General features: G+C 45.0%; 1 protein-coding gene across 7 annotated transcripts in view; it reads left to right on the top strand.

The window, feature by feature from the left end:
• Positions 1 to 440: 440 nt before the first annotated feature.
• Positions 441 to 16475, top strand: part of LOC143372828 (trehalase) — a 36317-nt gene continuing 20282 nt past the window's right edge. For 3 of the 7 annotated variants that reach the window (XR_013086370.1, XM_076819406.1, XM_076819412.1), the window contains exons 1-2: positions 441 to 869; positions 2237 to 2372. Coding sequence is in view for 3 of the 7 variants with exons in the window: in XM_076819406.1 (XP_076675521.1) it covers positions 2239 to 2372 (134 nt within the window). In the remaining 4 variants the exon portion in view is untranslated. Of the gene's footprint in view, positions 870 to 1243; positions 1266 to 2236; positions 2373 to 4595; positions 5157 to 6758; positions 6825 to 16475 lie in introns of those variants that run through there. The other 4 variants (XM_076819408.1, XM_076819413.1, XM_076819407.1 and 1 more) reach the window with 3 other exon arrangements.

Raw genomic sequence — 16475 nt, 5'->3', positions numbered from 1 at the left:
CTTGGTATAGTATTGCTAATTACCAATTTTTATATATTTATCGAACGTGCAGGGAGAATAAAACGAGCGATTGCTACAGAATTTTATCAACCTTGTCATAAAATACGCATTTTTATTGCAGATAACGCTATAAATAACCATTCAATTTTTCAGATTCGAATAGTACCGCTTAATGTACACTTACAACCTCATAAACTATTCGCAAGTGTTCTGTAAAAATGTTTTGTCGAAAATGTAAGTCACAGGTAAATAACACCTTCCGTTTCGTTCGATTGATAATTATTATTTTCAGCCAAGCATATTTGTACGATCAGTTTTCTTAGGAAATACTTCTATCTTTGTACGTGACATAACAGGATTAGCTGAGGTGTTTGTATTTCGCGGCGCGTGTAGGATCCGAGGAAGCGAGCGCATGCGTAAAGTTGCTACTGTTCGTTAGTATTCAACGGTACCTCTGACAGTATGGGTCGCGCGTGTCACGCTTCGTGCGAGTCGTGCTTTCGCGAGAATCCCCTGCGATCGTCCCGTTAATCGTGTTGTTTGTTAATTCTATTCGTGGGGGTACGTTTCGACCATTTTCCCCTAGCTTCGTCGGAAACATCTGTGCTCAACGTCGCGTCAAATTTACGCGATTTCCCATTGAAAAGTTATTGCTTCGAATACATCGTGTTATCAGTATCGTTACGTATGTGTGTTCGCGAGTATAGATCGCGTAGATGTAGATTTCGTGCACGAAATCGTGAAGCAGTGGTGTGTCAATCGGAAAAGAGAAATTGTGATGTGTGATAGTACCGACTGAGGCTTTAATTGTTTCGTCGCTACCGCGTGGAATATTCAAGACGCCATCGCGTGTACTTGACGTTTGCAAGGTAAGCAAAATACTTCCTTCCTTTTAGCGTTTTAGTTAAATGAAAGATTATTATTCCCTGCACCGTGTGTTTTATAATACGTTCTATAAGGCAGGGTTAGTCTGAGATGCCTGTATGGTGTCATTAAATACGCAGGGTCGTTATTTCCAACAAGATATTTTAAATTTCAAACTCGGTGTAAAGCGGAAACTGTCACGCGGTACAGAAACGTGTCAATCGACTTCCGCCTCTGCAGTAATATTTCTATGCATTATCGTGAACTTAAGATAGACTTGTCACGCGGACGCCTTTTCCGCCGCGTTTAAAATTAAATCTGCGGTGTGAGGTACGGAAGTATTATCGTAGAGCATTCTCCTGAGCAGTTTATTGGCATAGAGTCGAGACACGACGGAAGAGGTGATATTATTTATAACAGCGTAAAGAATACTTTTTTTTATACAAAAACTCGGGAAGAACAGAGAGTAGATTGAAAGTTTAGAATTCTAGAACGTCTGTGTCATTTATAGGCCATTTAATTACATTACGAAATACGGTTATGCATTCGTTGCAAAAAGTTTAATGAAACGGTCAGGTATTACAAAATACATGTTTCGTATGTCTATTATCGGCAGTGATTTAGCAAACTTTGTCTATCAGAATGCCTTTTGTGACGTAGAATAAAAATGAAGAACGGTAAGAACAATTTAAAAAAAAAAACGAATGGAGTCTGGCGATTGTGGTTAGGAATTCCACAAACGTGGAGGGGTTTAAGGAAACTTATGAAAACGTCATCTTGCGACGGTTGATAGATTCCGTTTCGTATTTCGGAGGTTACAAAAGAAACTGCGAATCACGCAGTGCTGGTTGTGGCGTAATTGCAATCGGTGACGCGCGACATTTATCTCGCGACGTTTCTGATCAGCATACGTTGAAGTTTGAACAAAGGTGCATCAGATATGAAGCTGGTGAACTTCGAACGATACGCTCGTGAATAAGAAGCAGCGTGATTGGCGCGCGGTAAATTTAAAAAATGTCCACCAACGAAAGAGAGCAGAGTCATGTGTTATGTACACAGATACTGAAATATTTAATTGACATTGAAAAAAGCGTTGGTAGTTCAAGGTCACCGAGTAGTTATCTTCTCGAGATAACTTTGCTTCCTATTCCATCGTTTGTTCGTTTCTTTTTTGTTGCTATAGCTTTCAACTCGTGACAGCATTTCAACGCAATAAATCATTCCGTGCATACTTGAAGCCAGTAAAAACTCATTTGGTAACTCGAACTGTCTGCTCCATAAGCAAGCTTAAATGACCACTTGAATTGGCTTAAATTCTGATTGACAATTTGGAAGACACTGTATCTGAGAGGCTTTCGTTGTTATTCTCCAGTGATGCTGGTTGTTTGGCAAGGAGCTCGCCGTTGCCTAGGTTGCAGCGGGCAGCGCACCAATCAAGGCTACCAACTGCGCCGTTATCGAGGGTCAATCGGCGATAAACTAGATCGATATCAACTCGTTGGAACCCGGTGAGTCCATGATTCATTATTTTTATTTATTTTTTTTTTGTTTTCCTGTGTGTTTCTAGCACACAGGATGGCGTTTCAAGCATTTCGCTTATATTGCCCAACGAACGATAGTCATTTTTCCTTTTTCCCTCCTCTCTCCTTCGGGTCCCAGCAGCAGCGACGCACCGGGAGACAGGTGATGGTCACCCATCTTTCCCCAGTACGCCGCCCCGTGATGTTTAACTTCGGTGATCTTACGGGAACCGGTGTTTCCATCACGGCCATGGCCGCTGGTCCATGATTCATTATTGGTGCGTGCATGAGAATTCGTTTAAACCCATCGCCAAATGGCGACTTCCTAGTAGGAAGTTCCTACCGACATCTCTCGACCAACCACGAACGTGGCAATTTATTCAATACCGAGGCAAGCTTCGTAATAGAAAACAGTCACGATTGGTCAAGTCCTTCGCGACTCTATTCTCTTTCGCGTTACAATAACGTTCACGGCTAGGGACAAAGACTGCGCACTCTGTGGTTGTATTTTATCCAATGGAAGCCTCCGATACGTATTAATTATGAAACTGCAAACAGACGATCGACGCGCTACAAGAATAGCCTTTCTTATCGTCGCGCGGTGGTCGAGTTCAATGGACGTGAATGGTTGATGCGACACTTTAATTCAATCGGACGGACGCCGGCGCTAGTAGATCACACTTTCGTATTACGCGTACGCATGTGTAGGTTGATCGTCGCCGCGGCGGTTGCACGGCAGACATGCACGCGTAAAAGAACTCCGGACACTGTGTCAATGTACTTGGGGGATCGAGTAATCCTCCACTCTCGCGCACCCAGCCAATTGATCGAATTGTTTGATCGTGGAAAAATTTTCGTATCAGCGCGGCGACTGGAAACGTTCGCGATGATTTGCAACCAGTGGCGGATTTAGGAAAAAAGGCACAGGTGGCAAACGTTCCGAGGGGGGCCATTTTTCGGAAAAATGAAGAGGTAGTTTATTAAAAACGGCCTAATGGAAGTAGTACAGAAAAATAATATAATGTTACGATAAAAAATCATAATTTTTTTTAAGGTAAGGTCTTATGGGCAGGGGCTCATTTTTCGGAAAAATGATGTAGTTTACTAAAAACGGGCTCAGTGTAGCGGTACAGAAAAAAAATATAGTTTGGATAAAATCATAATTTTTTTAAGGATGGGGCCCAGGGGGCCTTACGTACCCTTTCTTTGAAATCTGCACTGGGTCAAATCGTAATTGTTTTGCTGCGATAAGACGCAGCGGTGAAGATTGCATTGGCGAAACCGAATGAAAAATTATAACATTTCCACACGCTAGGCTTCCTTTGCGAGCAGATCCGTTTTGAGAATTCGAGTACGCGTGCACTTGACTAAACCTTGACACGGCGGCAAATCTCGTTACATATTCTGTATATTTTAAATTCAATTGCACGTGGCGCGACATTCGAAGTGTTCCAATGACCGTCGCCGCTCCGCGTAGTCGGGTAGACTTCCCCGTAAAGAATCTATGTAGTGCTAGGAAGCAACTGTTTTAATGACTGTTGTGACAATGAACTAGTTAGAGTTTCTCTAACAGCTTCCTTACGACATTGCTCGCAACGAAATCGTGCATGAAATTGAAAACGGCTGCGACGTCCTCGATCATCTCGCATTATGAAAGTTAATGACGAATAAAACCTTATCGTTCAGTTCTTTATAGTCCAATTAACTTTTCTCGGACGACTAGGCCGTTTCAATTGAACAAAGACGATTAGTAGAACCAATGATAACTGAGATTATACCGCGGCAGTGAAAGGGAAGAGCCAGGGGAGAGGGCACAGCATAGCGTTTCCTTGAAGTAATTTCAGTTCATCGAAAATGTAGTTCCCTATTTGCCTCGCGGAATTTCGAATTTCGACATTAGGGTTAGCGGTTCGCTAAAGAGATAGCGCTGCGTGTAACTTATGAGATTCGGGAGTGTTTGGGAACCCCTGCTGCGGTCGATCGGTACGCAATTGATTTTCTAAAGTGCCCATATTTAAAAAATACTTCGTTCTAAATTCAATCGTATTATCTAGAATTGGGCCTTTGAAAGGTTAATTAGTAGATGCGGCAGTCGAGGTCGTTTAAGGGGGATAAGGGAATTCGGAGCAATCGCTCGCGGCAAGTGCATAATTACAGGCAATAACTGTCGATATAGGGGTCATAAAGCTTCGCCAGATTCATGCCGGTGCGTCAGTCAACCATTGGACGCCGTAGCGTTCGTACCTCTTGGAAGGTCGCGCGAGCTAGCTCGTTCGTTACCAGTGCCGTACGCTCTCCCGCTTCACGCTGCTAGTTCTCTGGCGACTGGTACTTTCCTCCTGCCAGTGAATTCTTCACTACGAGAACCGAGACATCGTCGTCGTTCCCACGTGGCTTCGTGCTTCGTCGTCGCGACCCTAGAAAATCCTGTCGGATCGAAGTGAAGAACACCCACGGAACGGCAGTACCTAACCTCCAACGATATTACCTACCATAGCTGACAAGAGGCATTGAACGCTGTCACAATCGACAGAAGTCACGTGCAGTGGGACAGAGCGATATTCGACGTGCACGCGATTATTTTTCGCGATACGTTTACATAATCATCGACTAGTTACGCGCAGTGGGGTGGTTTTCGGAACAATTTGTTCTCGCGAGTTACTTCCAAAGTGATGTTTATTGTGCTCCCTGCGGCGTGCAGTTTTTTCCTCGGGGGAATAGTGTCGAGGTTAAGGTCGCTTCGGAAACCTGCCTGATAAGGTCGTCAGATAGGTACGTACAAGATACATTTCATTGCCAGTTGTAGAACGTGGAGCTACCTTTCTTGCGCGATATATATATATATATAGTTTTAAGTATTGTTTTCTTTCGGTTGCATTGTTTCCCATCTTGCGCGTGCACTTGGCTATATCGCGGAATAAAAGATAATGGGTCGGGTGGATCGATTTTCCGAATGATGCATTTCGTTAGACGGAGAAACCATTGATTGTCATTGTTCTCTGGCGTTACTTCGACGAAGCGCATTCTTCGGTTCTAATGGACTAATGGGTTGTCGCTTTAAAATTTCGCTTCAAATTCATGGAACGGTTATTAAAAAGAGCACGGTTAATAGGGCCATTGTCACACACCGATTATTGTATCACGATCGAACGGACACGTGGTATCTTCGGTTTCTTCCGTATCGATTCGGCCGTTCTCGGTACGTTTAAATCTATGTATCGATCAGACGATATGCAAGGTGTAATTCCCGGTAAAATTATTCTTTGTTATGCATGTACATATGAGACTCTTATTGCAGGCATCGCGTCTTCATATTGCCTATGCGAATAACCTCGGGCAAATTCGTTAATCATGTTCGTCGAGCGCTTATAAAAATTTATAAAATTGTTATCACGAGTTGAAACGGACGCAAAACAGTTGCCCCCTTGTTCGTAAAAGGCCCTAGCGATGATAAGAAATGAACGTTTAGAAGATTTACGCGACTCGCGGCCAAGTCACTAGGTAAAGGGAATGAATGATTCGCATTGTGGCACGTGGTTCGTGTTCGGTAGTTTTCGTTGATCTTCGCGTAAACTCGACCTCCCTGGCTAGCCGCCACGGTGCACACATTCACACGCCGATGCAAACCAGTTCGTACCGGGTTATCGGTAAGTCTGCCTCGTAAAATTCGAGGGCGCACCAGGAAAAAAATTGAGTCGAAAAGGGAAACAAACAAAACAATGATTTCGATAAAAACATCTCCATTATTCGCCAGGCTTTGATCTATGTGTAATATTTTCGCTGGAACCTTTCGTCCTTCCGACGATACTTTTATCGTCCCGATCTTGAAACGGAAATTAGACGGTTCTCACGTTGTTGTCCGGAATGCAGCGAAGGCGGGGGCAGAGATAGATAGCTGCTGTCTATCGCAAAAAACGGGCATCACCCAAGTGAAGTGAGAGATTTGGCAAGTGTGCGTGGCAGAGGGGAGACAGAGGGAGATGCGTTGATGACTGGAGTGGGAGAGAGAGAGAGAGGAAGAAAGAGGGAGAGAAAGAGAGAGAGAGAGAGAGAGAGAGAGAGAGAGAGAGAGAGAGAGTGTGCTCGAACGGTAGAGGTTCTCTGGGATACTCTCGGTCAGTCACATACGTAACGCGGCAACGCGATCACGTTTTAGTTTCTCCGCAACGAACCGATTAATTTCGTCATCGTCGGCTGAATTTACACGCGCGTATTGTGTTCGCGTTCACACACACTCACACACTCACAGTGCTCGTTCACCGTTCCGATCGCGTGTGAGTTCACTTTCAAGACTATATACTTGAGTGCGATTAGTTCGTTTTTCAGTTATCAGCAGTGTCGTAACAGTGGGGGAGGGGTTCGAGTGACTTTGGTGCGTGCTAATTCTATCTCTCTCTCTCTTCCATCTGGCCTGAACCGAGCATTAATTAGACGAAGAAGGTAGGTTTGCACGCGTGCGTGAAAACTTAACATCCGGCTGACCTTTCTCCCGAGCTTTTCACGGTGCCATTGACTGGCACGTGTTCCCCAACGTTCGCCACAGAACTTCGCTCCGTTTGACAACCCGCGATAGAAACGTTCCTGCCTTTTCGAGAGGCCTTACGTAATGTTTTGCATTTAATTTGTTTTTATTATAACCTTATTATTCGTGGAAGTCAGGCTTTCGTTTCGGGTACGGGCGAAGCCTCCGTCGTACGAAGGAATGTGGTCCGCACGTGGCTACATTATCATCGAATGAATCACTATCATAAGGTTTATTAGTTGCCAATCGGGGGAGGGGAATACGTAAGGCTAGCACGGAATTTGCTTTTTGATATTTCACGCGCGTGTTTACTCGAATGGTCGCTTAGGAATGCGGCACGATTTTCACGTTCCCGCGACTATCGCTCGACGAAAATTATAATAAAACTATCGATCGCCGCGAATTTTCAATTTTCTCCGCCGCTTCGAAAAGAAGATCGACCGATCGACTTTGTAATCGATACCGATCGATGCGACATACATCGGTGTGAGTGAGATACCACGTCGTCTTAAGTAACGCTGGGTACATTTAGTATGGCAGTGTCACAATTGAGAAGTTGCCAGAATTGATTTCGAAGTGAGTTAGAGGGTCGAGCGAACGATATTATTAGATTTGCTTAGCTGTTGAAAAACGTACTCTCCCGACGCGAACATTAGATGCTCCCCCATGAGACGCGCATCTGCCGAGCCTGCTTGAATTTATATCGCAAACGACCGTCAGTGACGTCAATTCGAGCGCCTCGTGTTGACGCCGTAACTAATAAATTTCGTCGCGTCAGCTTCCTTACGCGCATCGATAAATGCTCGATCGTAATATTCGTCTAACTGGTTACTGCTGCATTGCCGTGTGCAACTGTCAACAAATGCGCTGTGGTCTCTCGGGGAGAAAGCGGATTGGCACGACGAGCCTTCCGAGAACTTAATCTCTGATTGGTCGAAGTCGAAGGCGTTGGTTCTCCGGCGACTCGCGATTGGTTCGACTGGTCATCGACCAAGGGGCTCGATCGTCAGTGCTTCTCATTCGATGCATTTATTCAAATATTCAAACGTTTTCGAACATTCGCGTCACTTTACGATCCTCCTATATCGCGTCACGTCGCGATATTCTTCAAATTTTCAACATTTTTAAGCGCTCTCGTTTATTCTTCTCCACATACCTATGCAAATGCTTTCAAAATGTTTCGCTCATCGATTCGTTTTACGCTATTGTCCCCATATATAGTTATCCACTTTTAGTGCTCAATATTCAAGAACGAATGTCGCGTTCAAGTTCGAAAGGTCGCGCTGCCTAATTCAACATCGTGACTTTTGCCGTTCCCCACGTGTTTCCACGGCTACGTTATTCCCCGGTGTTGAAACCTCGATCATCTAGCGAGGAGCGAGTTATTTTAACGTTCGTGACGCAATAAGGCAGACGCACTGCGTTACGAGACTTTGTACAGTCTCGCGCGATCACATTGACTCCCCGCGACCTGACGTTGCAGTTTCAACTGACAGGCCTCGGTTCCTGGAACGCCGAGTACCCCGTCTACAAAAATTTCTTTCATACTAAATTTGACTCTGATCTGGCAATAAGTAAACGTCCGTCGGGAACAGATTAGAGTATAGAGTGACTCGGTTCTGGCTATCAGTAAATAAGACGTTGCAATGTCGTAGCTACATAGCTAATATGTAGACACTTGCCGCTCAAATTAGACTGGGATCAACAGACCTGTGACGGATTTAATGGGCTCAGGAGCAGGCCCCCTCCCCAGCAGAGATGGGCAAAATATTTATTTAAATAAAAATTTCAAAAGACGAATAACAGTTACAAAATTTTTTTTCGTTATGTCATCGAATAACGAAGAAAGTTGAAGTAACTTTTATTTGATCCGTTATTTGAATATTTTTTATTTAGTTAATGTCCAAATCTGCCCCCCAGGGACAAATCTTCCAAAAAAATTATGATTTCTCTCATTTTACCCAAATACAATTTTTGTCGGTTTCCCATTATGTTCATACCACGCGCGCATAAATTTATTCGTAATTGCGGTATATATACAGGGTGTCCCAGAACGGTGGGCCTTTTTCCTTAAATCCGCCGCTGCACTGGGCTATTCGAATTTCCTGTTTTTTTTATGGTAACGTTGCTGAGGGTTACTCGATGCACTCGTGCCCCCTGCATTCCAGACAGTTGCAAATCGAAATGCATAAATTATCTTGATGGCGAGTTACCGATTTATATTACGCATAGGTAATTGCTCCGGTTTTAATTGCGGCAAGCCGAGCGTGTGGCTTAATGTTTCCAGCGAATCCACGCGAGCGGAGGCGCGTGTTAAACGTCACGTGGATTGAAACGGTCACGAAGGAGAGAACCTCGACCGAGACGAGACGAGATATTCGCGTAAAAGTTGGCAACTCTATTTCGCTCTGTCACTGGCCTAGATTTCGAGCGACGCGCGCCCCTTTCGATTTAGCCGTAACATTTTATTAATTTTTCACATATTCTCACAATGGGAACGCATGTCGCGTAACGTGCGCAAAACTAGTTGCATCATATGGAGATGAAAATACAACCGATAGGAAAAAGTCACGAAATTACAACATACGTGCAAGAAGTTTCGTGTTCAATTAATACACGAGGCAAATTGCGAGAGGGTAAGGAGTAAATAAGCTCCATTTTTTACAGTTGTTGAGTTATGACGTGTGGTATACCCACGTATAAAAAATTCTACGTCAATTGGTGCACGTTTAATGCAAATCCGATAAAAAATAAGCAATTTATTGCATATTTTGAACCCGCACCCATTACTGTTTCGTTTGTGCAATATTTTTATTTCGAGCAGCTCCAGAAACAGTAAAAACTTATCGACTCAGTTACCACTACTTATTGTGTGAAATTATATATTTTTCAATTAATAATTTTATAAACAATTTTTTTTCTAATTTACTAAAAGTTGGTAAAAACTGGAGCTGCACTCTTTTAGCATGAAAGAAGAAAACTCGATTCTGGATTAACTTATAACGCCCGAAGAAACGTGACTTCCTGCAGCTGTTAATATTTCGTAGTAAAGTGCGCGTAAATTATTCATCGCACGTGATTTCGATCGCTGGCGCGAGTACCCTTCTCCTCGGGCGACTTGAATCGAGTCTCCACGATCGTTTACATAGATCATTTTTGCCGCGTACCGAGTACGCCGTACTCCATCGCTTGTACAAACACTAGGAATTTATCTGGATGCGGCAGATACGGCCAGATAGCGGTTTAAACCTCTGCTGTGCGGATGGTGACTCGTCATTGCATAAGGTTAAGTGATATCCGACTTTCTATGCGGAGGCAGGGATCATTCGGATTGGCGAAATTGGAGCTTCGCGCGTCACCGTTGATTTTCGCGAGGGCTCGTCGTCGCTGCGGGGGCACCGATTGGTCGGCGCGTCGCTTGACGTCAGTCGGTACAATGGAATAATCGGGGGCTTGGGTAATTGCGCTTTATTATTTTGTTCCTTCCCGGTGGATCGGTCCCCGGCTATCAGAGTCATCGCGATTAGTCTCTATCGGTGGACGAGCTGTAATTGCTGGAAAAAATTTCCATAATGTCTGTCGCGTGGAACCTTGGGAAAAGTAGCGGGATGGATCTTTTATCTGGTCCCTCGTTTAAATTGCTTGTTACGAGCTTGGCCTTCAAACGCTGGAAATTTCCCCAATAAATATTGATTTAGACAGATTAGCCGTGGACTTAGATCAGCCATTAAGAGATGGAAGAATTTAGAGTCGTAGAGGAAGGGACGGATAATATCGGCCGTAGGGGCGATCGTTACAAGTGCGTTCGTAGGTAGCGCGGAGACGCGCTTCGAGATGAGTTTTCCGTGAAACTGTCGAAGTAGGATCGAAAAATAACATTGCATCATCTCGCTTCTTCCGTGAATCGTTGATTGCGTTCGTTCCGGGGTTAGTGCGCTTTAAACCTGTTGGAAAGATTTCGACTTACGTGCCGGAGTGCACGCTGCGGGGACACTTGTTGGACCCGGGCGATGGCGATGGAGGCTGCGAGCAGCAAACTTTGTAACGCATCGTGTAAACACGCTTAGCACTCCCCTTTACAGATTTCCTATTACCAACAGTCGGTTAATATCTACATTATCGACGACAGGTAAATAAAGATTACTCTTCTTTACCGGCAGGTACTGCTATCCGCACGTTTCGTTGCATTGCCTCGCTAGAAGATGGCAGCACTGCCAATCGTAGAGTACCGATTGAAATTGAACTTGGAAAAGCTTCGGAAACGTTTGTAGGATATTTTAAGTGTCTTTGGAGCCCTTGAAGGCTGCGTGTTCGCATACTTTACCTAAAATAGAAATATTACGTGTACAAAAGTTGGAGATCTGTGGGAAAAGATTTTAGACGTTCAAGTGGAAGAGCGACGACGTTTCTGGCTCCTTTGCTTCGCGTTTCCCGCGCATTTATCTTTAACCGCTATATGTATAATGCTATCGCAGGCGCGATCTCGAGAAATTCTGCGATTACGTAAAAGAATTACATTCGAAGAATAATTGATTCCAAGAAGAGGACGTCGAAAACATTAAATTTGATTTTTCCGCGAGTCACCTTTTACTGGCTGCAGCGTTTCTTTACCTCGAGTGGAAACTGGTGTTCACCAGTTTGCCATTAGTCGGGACATGATTACACGATAATTCTAAGCTGCAATTACCAATTCAGTGATCAAGTATCGGAGTGGCAGTACGCTACAATATGTTACGTTATTATTGTTCAGCACTTTCGCTCGCAAACGAGTGGCGCAAAGCCGGGATTCCACTGAGGCAATTTTTTGGCACCGGGCAACGTGCGACGCATCTTTTTTTCGCATGCAAAACGTCACCCTCGCACGCATCGCATGCGACATATTGCCTCGCATTGTCTCAGTGCTACCGCACCTTAAGAGTGAAAGAAAATGTTGCATAAATATTACAAAAGCGACTTTATTTTTTTTTTTTTCCAATGAAAACATATTTTATAGATATGTATACGCATCACATTCTGTCTACTTCGTTATAGTTTCACGCGCATTTCCCGCCCAGCTGACCGCTATTGCGTTGCATCTTTGTAACTGGAAGTGTAACTTGTATTTTGAAACTCGCATGAAGTCATCGTGATAAAGTAATTGGAGTCACAGGGCTCCACCTGCGCCGAGATCGCGTTATCGGACTCGGCGCGTGCACAGTTTCGGCACATTCGTTCTCGAGATCGCCTTTCGATTCGAAATCGCCTAGAGGAATCTTTGTTGCGTCCGATGCGTCCGCGATACCCGCGGCTGGTCGCGGGGAGCGTCTGGAAAGGGAACGCGTGGAAGCGGACTCGCGACCGAGTCGAATCCTGTTTTCATCGAGGCGATCGGTTAGGTAAGAGGTGGTTCCTCGAGGGCTCCTTGGAAGGACAATCGTTGAACCGGATCCTCGGCAAAGACGAACGCTGGCAGTCGTCGATATCCGACTATCGGCAATGTGTATTCCACGTGAAACTTCTCTCATAATCGTCGAGCATTGCGTAATCAATAGCGATAGCCTACCACGCTGAGCCCAGCTCTTCGCGCATCGCAAACTGATCAGAGAAATTAGTTTGATCGTTAAGTCGCGTAGCTGAGAGGAAGGAACCGGTAGCAACGTACGGACACCTTTCTAAGGCCAATACCGGTGAATTAGCAGGGCCCGATCTGCCTCTTCCTCCGCTCGGGGAAAAATGATTTTCGCCGCTCCTTATATTTGATTATAAATAATCATTTTAAAATAGTTGGTTTAGCGGTGGTTTAGCGGACAACTTTTGGTAGATTTAAAATAAAAAAAAATGTGTGTAAATCTCCCAAAAGGCCCTATGGCGAGGAGGCCCGCTGAACCATCTAACCTAAACCAACTACCGATCGCGATTTTTTTGCGAATATCTCGAAAACTAACGCCGAGCGTCGCTAAAATGTATAGGAAAAAGTTGTTCAGAATCATGTCCCCGGCACCATATTCCAAGGCCAGCGAAATCGGTCAGGACTGCCCTTTTGTAAATAATTACCATACTTATACGAGTGATTGAAAAACAATTTAAGTATAAGTTCGATCTTAAATTCCAACACGTATTACTTACTTCTTTACCAGTTTTTCAAAAGGTTATACTTTTTCTTGATCTTAAATTTCTCTTTCTACCAATTTTACCGCCCCCAAATTAGCCGCTCTGGGCGACCTCCCTGCTTACTCCCCCGATCGGGCCCCGAGGATTAGCTCCTTTAGACCTACCAATCTACTAATGGGGATTAATGTCCCGTGCTCATCCAGCCATTAGAACACCGCACCACACGTGGCGCGCTGAGAAACGAGCTTCTGAATTCTAATTCGTTTTCCTCCACCGATCGCTCTCGGCCCGAAGAGGGAAGGAAACAGAGGCGACGTGTTCTGGCGGCTGAATAAGAAACGAAGCCACGCACCGTTTCCCTGGCGGTGTGTTTCAATTGTCTCCGGAGTGCCTGTTCCCATGCAGACGCCGCGCGCAGGTGTGCAGTCCCGACGCTCGTATAAAGCTTCTCCTACCTGAATGATCTAATAGCAGGCAGGCTCATTACGCGGCTGGCAATTAATTCGCCCCGGCTTTTCGTGGCCGGCCGTGGCGGTGTCGACAATTACCCAGAGAGGCCCCATTGTGCGCGGCGACCTTCCACCGCGCCTCGCCGATGCAATTTTTCTTACAAGCCGGCGTCCGCTGGATTCAGGTGGAATTCGATGGAACCCGACGGAATTCGACGGCGGACGTCGCCGCGTTCGGCCAGAGATAATCGACGCGAGAAGGGCGACACACGGGGCGCGCGCATCAGCCGGTCGTCGTCAGAAACTATTCAGCATGCTCTCTGAATACCGCGATCCATCTGCACCGACCTATTTCCGCCTAAAAATAGCCAATAGAATGATTGTGGCTGAAGCAACTCGTCCACTCGGGCCGCGGCGTTTTAACACGATTAAACGCGAAGGCGCCTTACCGCGCAATTGGCTCCCTCTCCCTCCCCGACCTTTTGGATCCCGTTCTTTTCGCTTCCTTTGCCCCGTCGTGCTTTGCTCGCCTTCCGTTTCGAAACTGCCGATTCGCGGGCTGATTCCTCGTACGTTGCGCCTGTGCGAGCATTGCGCACCGTCGTCTCGCCTTGCGACTCCTGCCCGCAGCGCTGGCGACAGAGCAGAGGAAGGACGGCAGCTTCCTCCGCGCAGCCCGTACCCAAAACGCGCGGTTATCATTCGGATAGCAATTATCATTCCTTCACGCGCCTCGCTTCATGCGAAACTGAATTTTCGCACGTTGATTGGGCGCGTGTCGGTATCGGCACGTAATTGCTGGCTCGCGAGGTCGTCGGCGACAAATCGCGAAGATACGCTACGCGATAACAGTGGAATTCAGCTGTTTTCATATAGATATTATTTGTTTTAACAGAATAAACCTAATTTTATGCTGATTCGGACAAGTTGGGCGATAATTGCTTTAAGACAATATGTCCTGAAAATCGGCTTGAAAACTGAAGTCATGACTTTTGGCAACCTAAGGTGCTGGGAGAAATGAAATTAGACGCGTAATGACACGTGCTTTTATGAAATTACACTCTCGAGAGACAAGTATAATCTCATCGTGGATTGGCACCTTAATGCGTTTTTACGTATAGAGTCTGAAATATAGCAACTCAGCTAACTCTCCTACCGACTCACCTAGATTCGCCCTGCGTTTTGATAACATTATTCTTCCCCTTATTCATCGATGCTAATGACAGGTAGACGAATATGGCACGAACAGTAACGAGCCACGTTTGCCGCGTTTTTTCTGCTCGACGGGCCTTGAAGCAAGCATGTTTTCGCTGTCGCGGCTTCGATGGACCATGACGCGTGTCCTACTTTTCGCTAGACGAAAATCGCGTGACTTTGAAACACAGGCGCGATAGATCGCGTGCTCGGTGTGCACTAGGGTGGCTTTTATATACTCTTGGTAACATTTTTTTTCAAGATTTTCTTCGGGGCATCCTCCAGAATAGTTCCAAATAAGTAAAAAAAATTGTGTAGAGTTTGAGCTCGATCGGATAACGGGAAAGGGTGCCCCTGGGCCCTTAAACATTTAAATTATTATTTAACAGTTCGCGAAGACCGAAAAACTAAATAAATAAAAAACTTTTTTCCCCTCAAATTTTGAAAGTTTAAATGTTTCTAGAGCACTTTTTATTTATGAAGGCGAACAAAAAAAGTGGAATTTTTATTTTCGAGGAGTATTTTTTAAACATTTAAGGGGGGGGGGCATATACCGCAATATGCGAAAAAGATAAAAAAAATTTTTTTTCTTATTTTCAGTGCTTGATATGTTGTCATGAATGTTTCCTGAAAATTTGGAACCGAAATTCGCAAAAATATCGCACATATAGTCATATTTCGATAATTTTGCGAATATATAGTCATATTTCGATATTTTTTCGAAGATATAGTCATATTTCGATATTTTTGCGAATTTCGTTCCCAATTTTTCAGGAAACATTCATGACATATCAAACACTGAAAATAAGAATTTTTTATCTTTTTCGCATATTTCGGTATATTCCCCCCTTAAATGTTTAAAAAATAGTCCTCGAAAATAAAAATTCCATTTTTTTTGTTCGCCTTCATAAATAAAAAGTGTTCTATAAGCATTTAAACTTTCAAAATTTGAGGAAAAAATAATTAACATAAAAGATGCTCCTTCTCCGGATCTACAACCTTTGTTTGATATATTTTTTTTATTTAATCAATAACTTGGAGGATATTATATAAAATCGACTTCGCGAGCTGTTAAATAATGATTTAAATGTTTAAGGGCCCAGGGGCACCCATTTACACGATTTTTTTAAAATTATTTGTAACTATTTTGGAAGATGCCCCGAAGAAAATTCAAAAGACCAAAAATTAAAGCCATCCTATTGTGCACCCACCCCTGACGTCACAAAAACCGACGATAATCCATTCGCGATTAACCTTCATAATTCCTCCCCGGTTACTTTCCTCATCTCTGCCTCAGGACCTCTCGATAGCCAGGACATTGTGCCTTAAATAAATTAAAAGCACGCAGTGCGCGACCCTGTGCGCAGTTGCTTCCGCGCAGAGAAGGGATTCGCGCGGCTTGCAGTCGCCGCGCCGATTCGAATCTGCCCGCGGGCGTGCGTCGGTAGGGATCAACGACGGCCCCAGCTGGACCAATCGGGGCTCGAGCCGGCGGGGGCTCGACTCCGCGCGCGTAAAGGTGGATTCACAAAGGCGCGGTTCCGCGACGCTTCAGCGGCGCCAGCGTCAGTGTGAGCGGCTGACACGGGTAAACGCGACGGCTGCATTCGTAAACGGGGAAACAATATTTTTCAGCACTCACACCGACGCCGCTGCACCGCCACGGTATGTGTGAATCCGCCTTAATCGGTCTCATAAAGTAGCCGCGTGCCTCCTCGGCGGACTTAGTCGCAGCCCGTAGTTCTCGCCGCGCGCCGTGCGTCGTGCACCAGACTCGCACCAAAATTTCTCCCACCTTTCCCCTTTGCTACGATCCACCTCGCCTCGCGCTTCCTC

The sequence above is a fragment of the Andrena cerasifolii genome, chromosome 9, assembly GCF_050908995.1.
Source record: "Andrena cerasifolii isolate SP2316 chromosome 9, iyAndCera1_principal, whole genome shotgun sequence".
Lineage (NCBI taxonomy): Eukaryota > Metazoa > Arthropoda > Insecta > Hymenoptera > Andrenidae > Andrena > Andrena cerasifolii.
The sequence above is the reverse complement of the archived record's forward strand: the minus strand, read 5'-3'. Positions and strand labels throughout refer to the sequence as shown.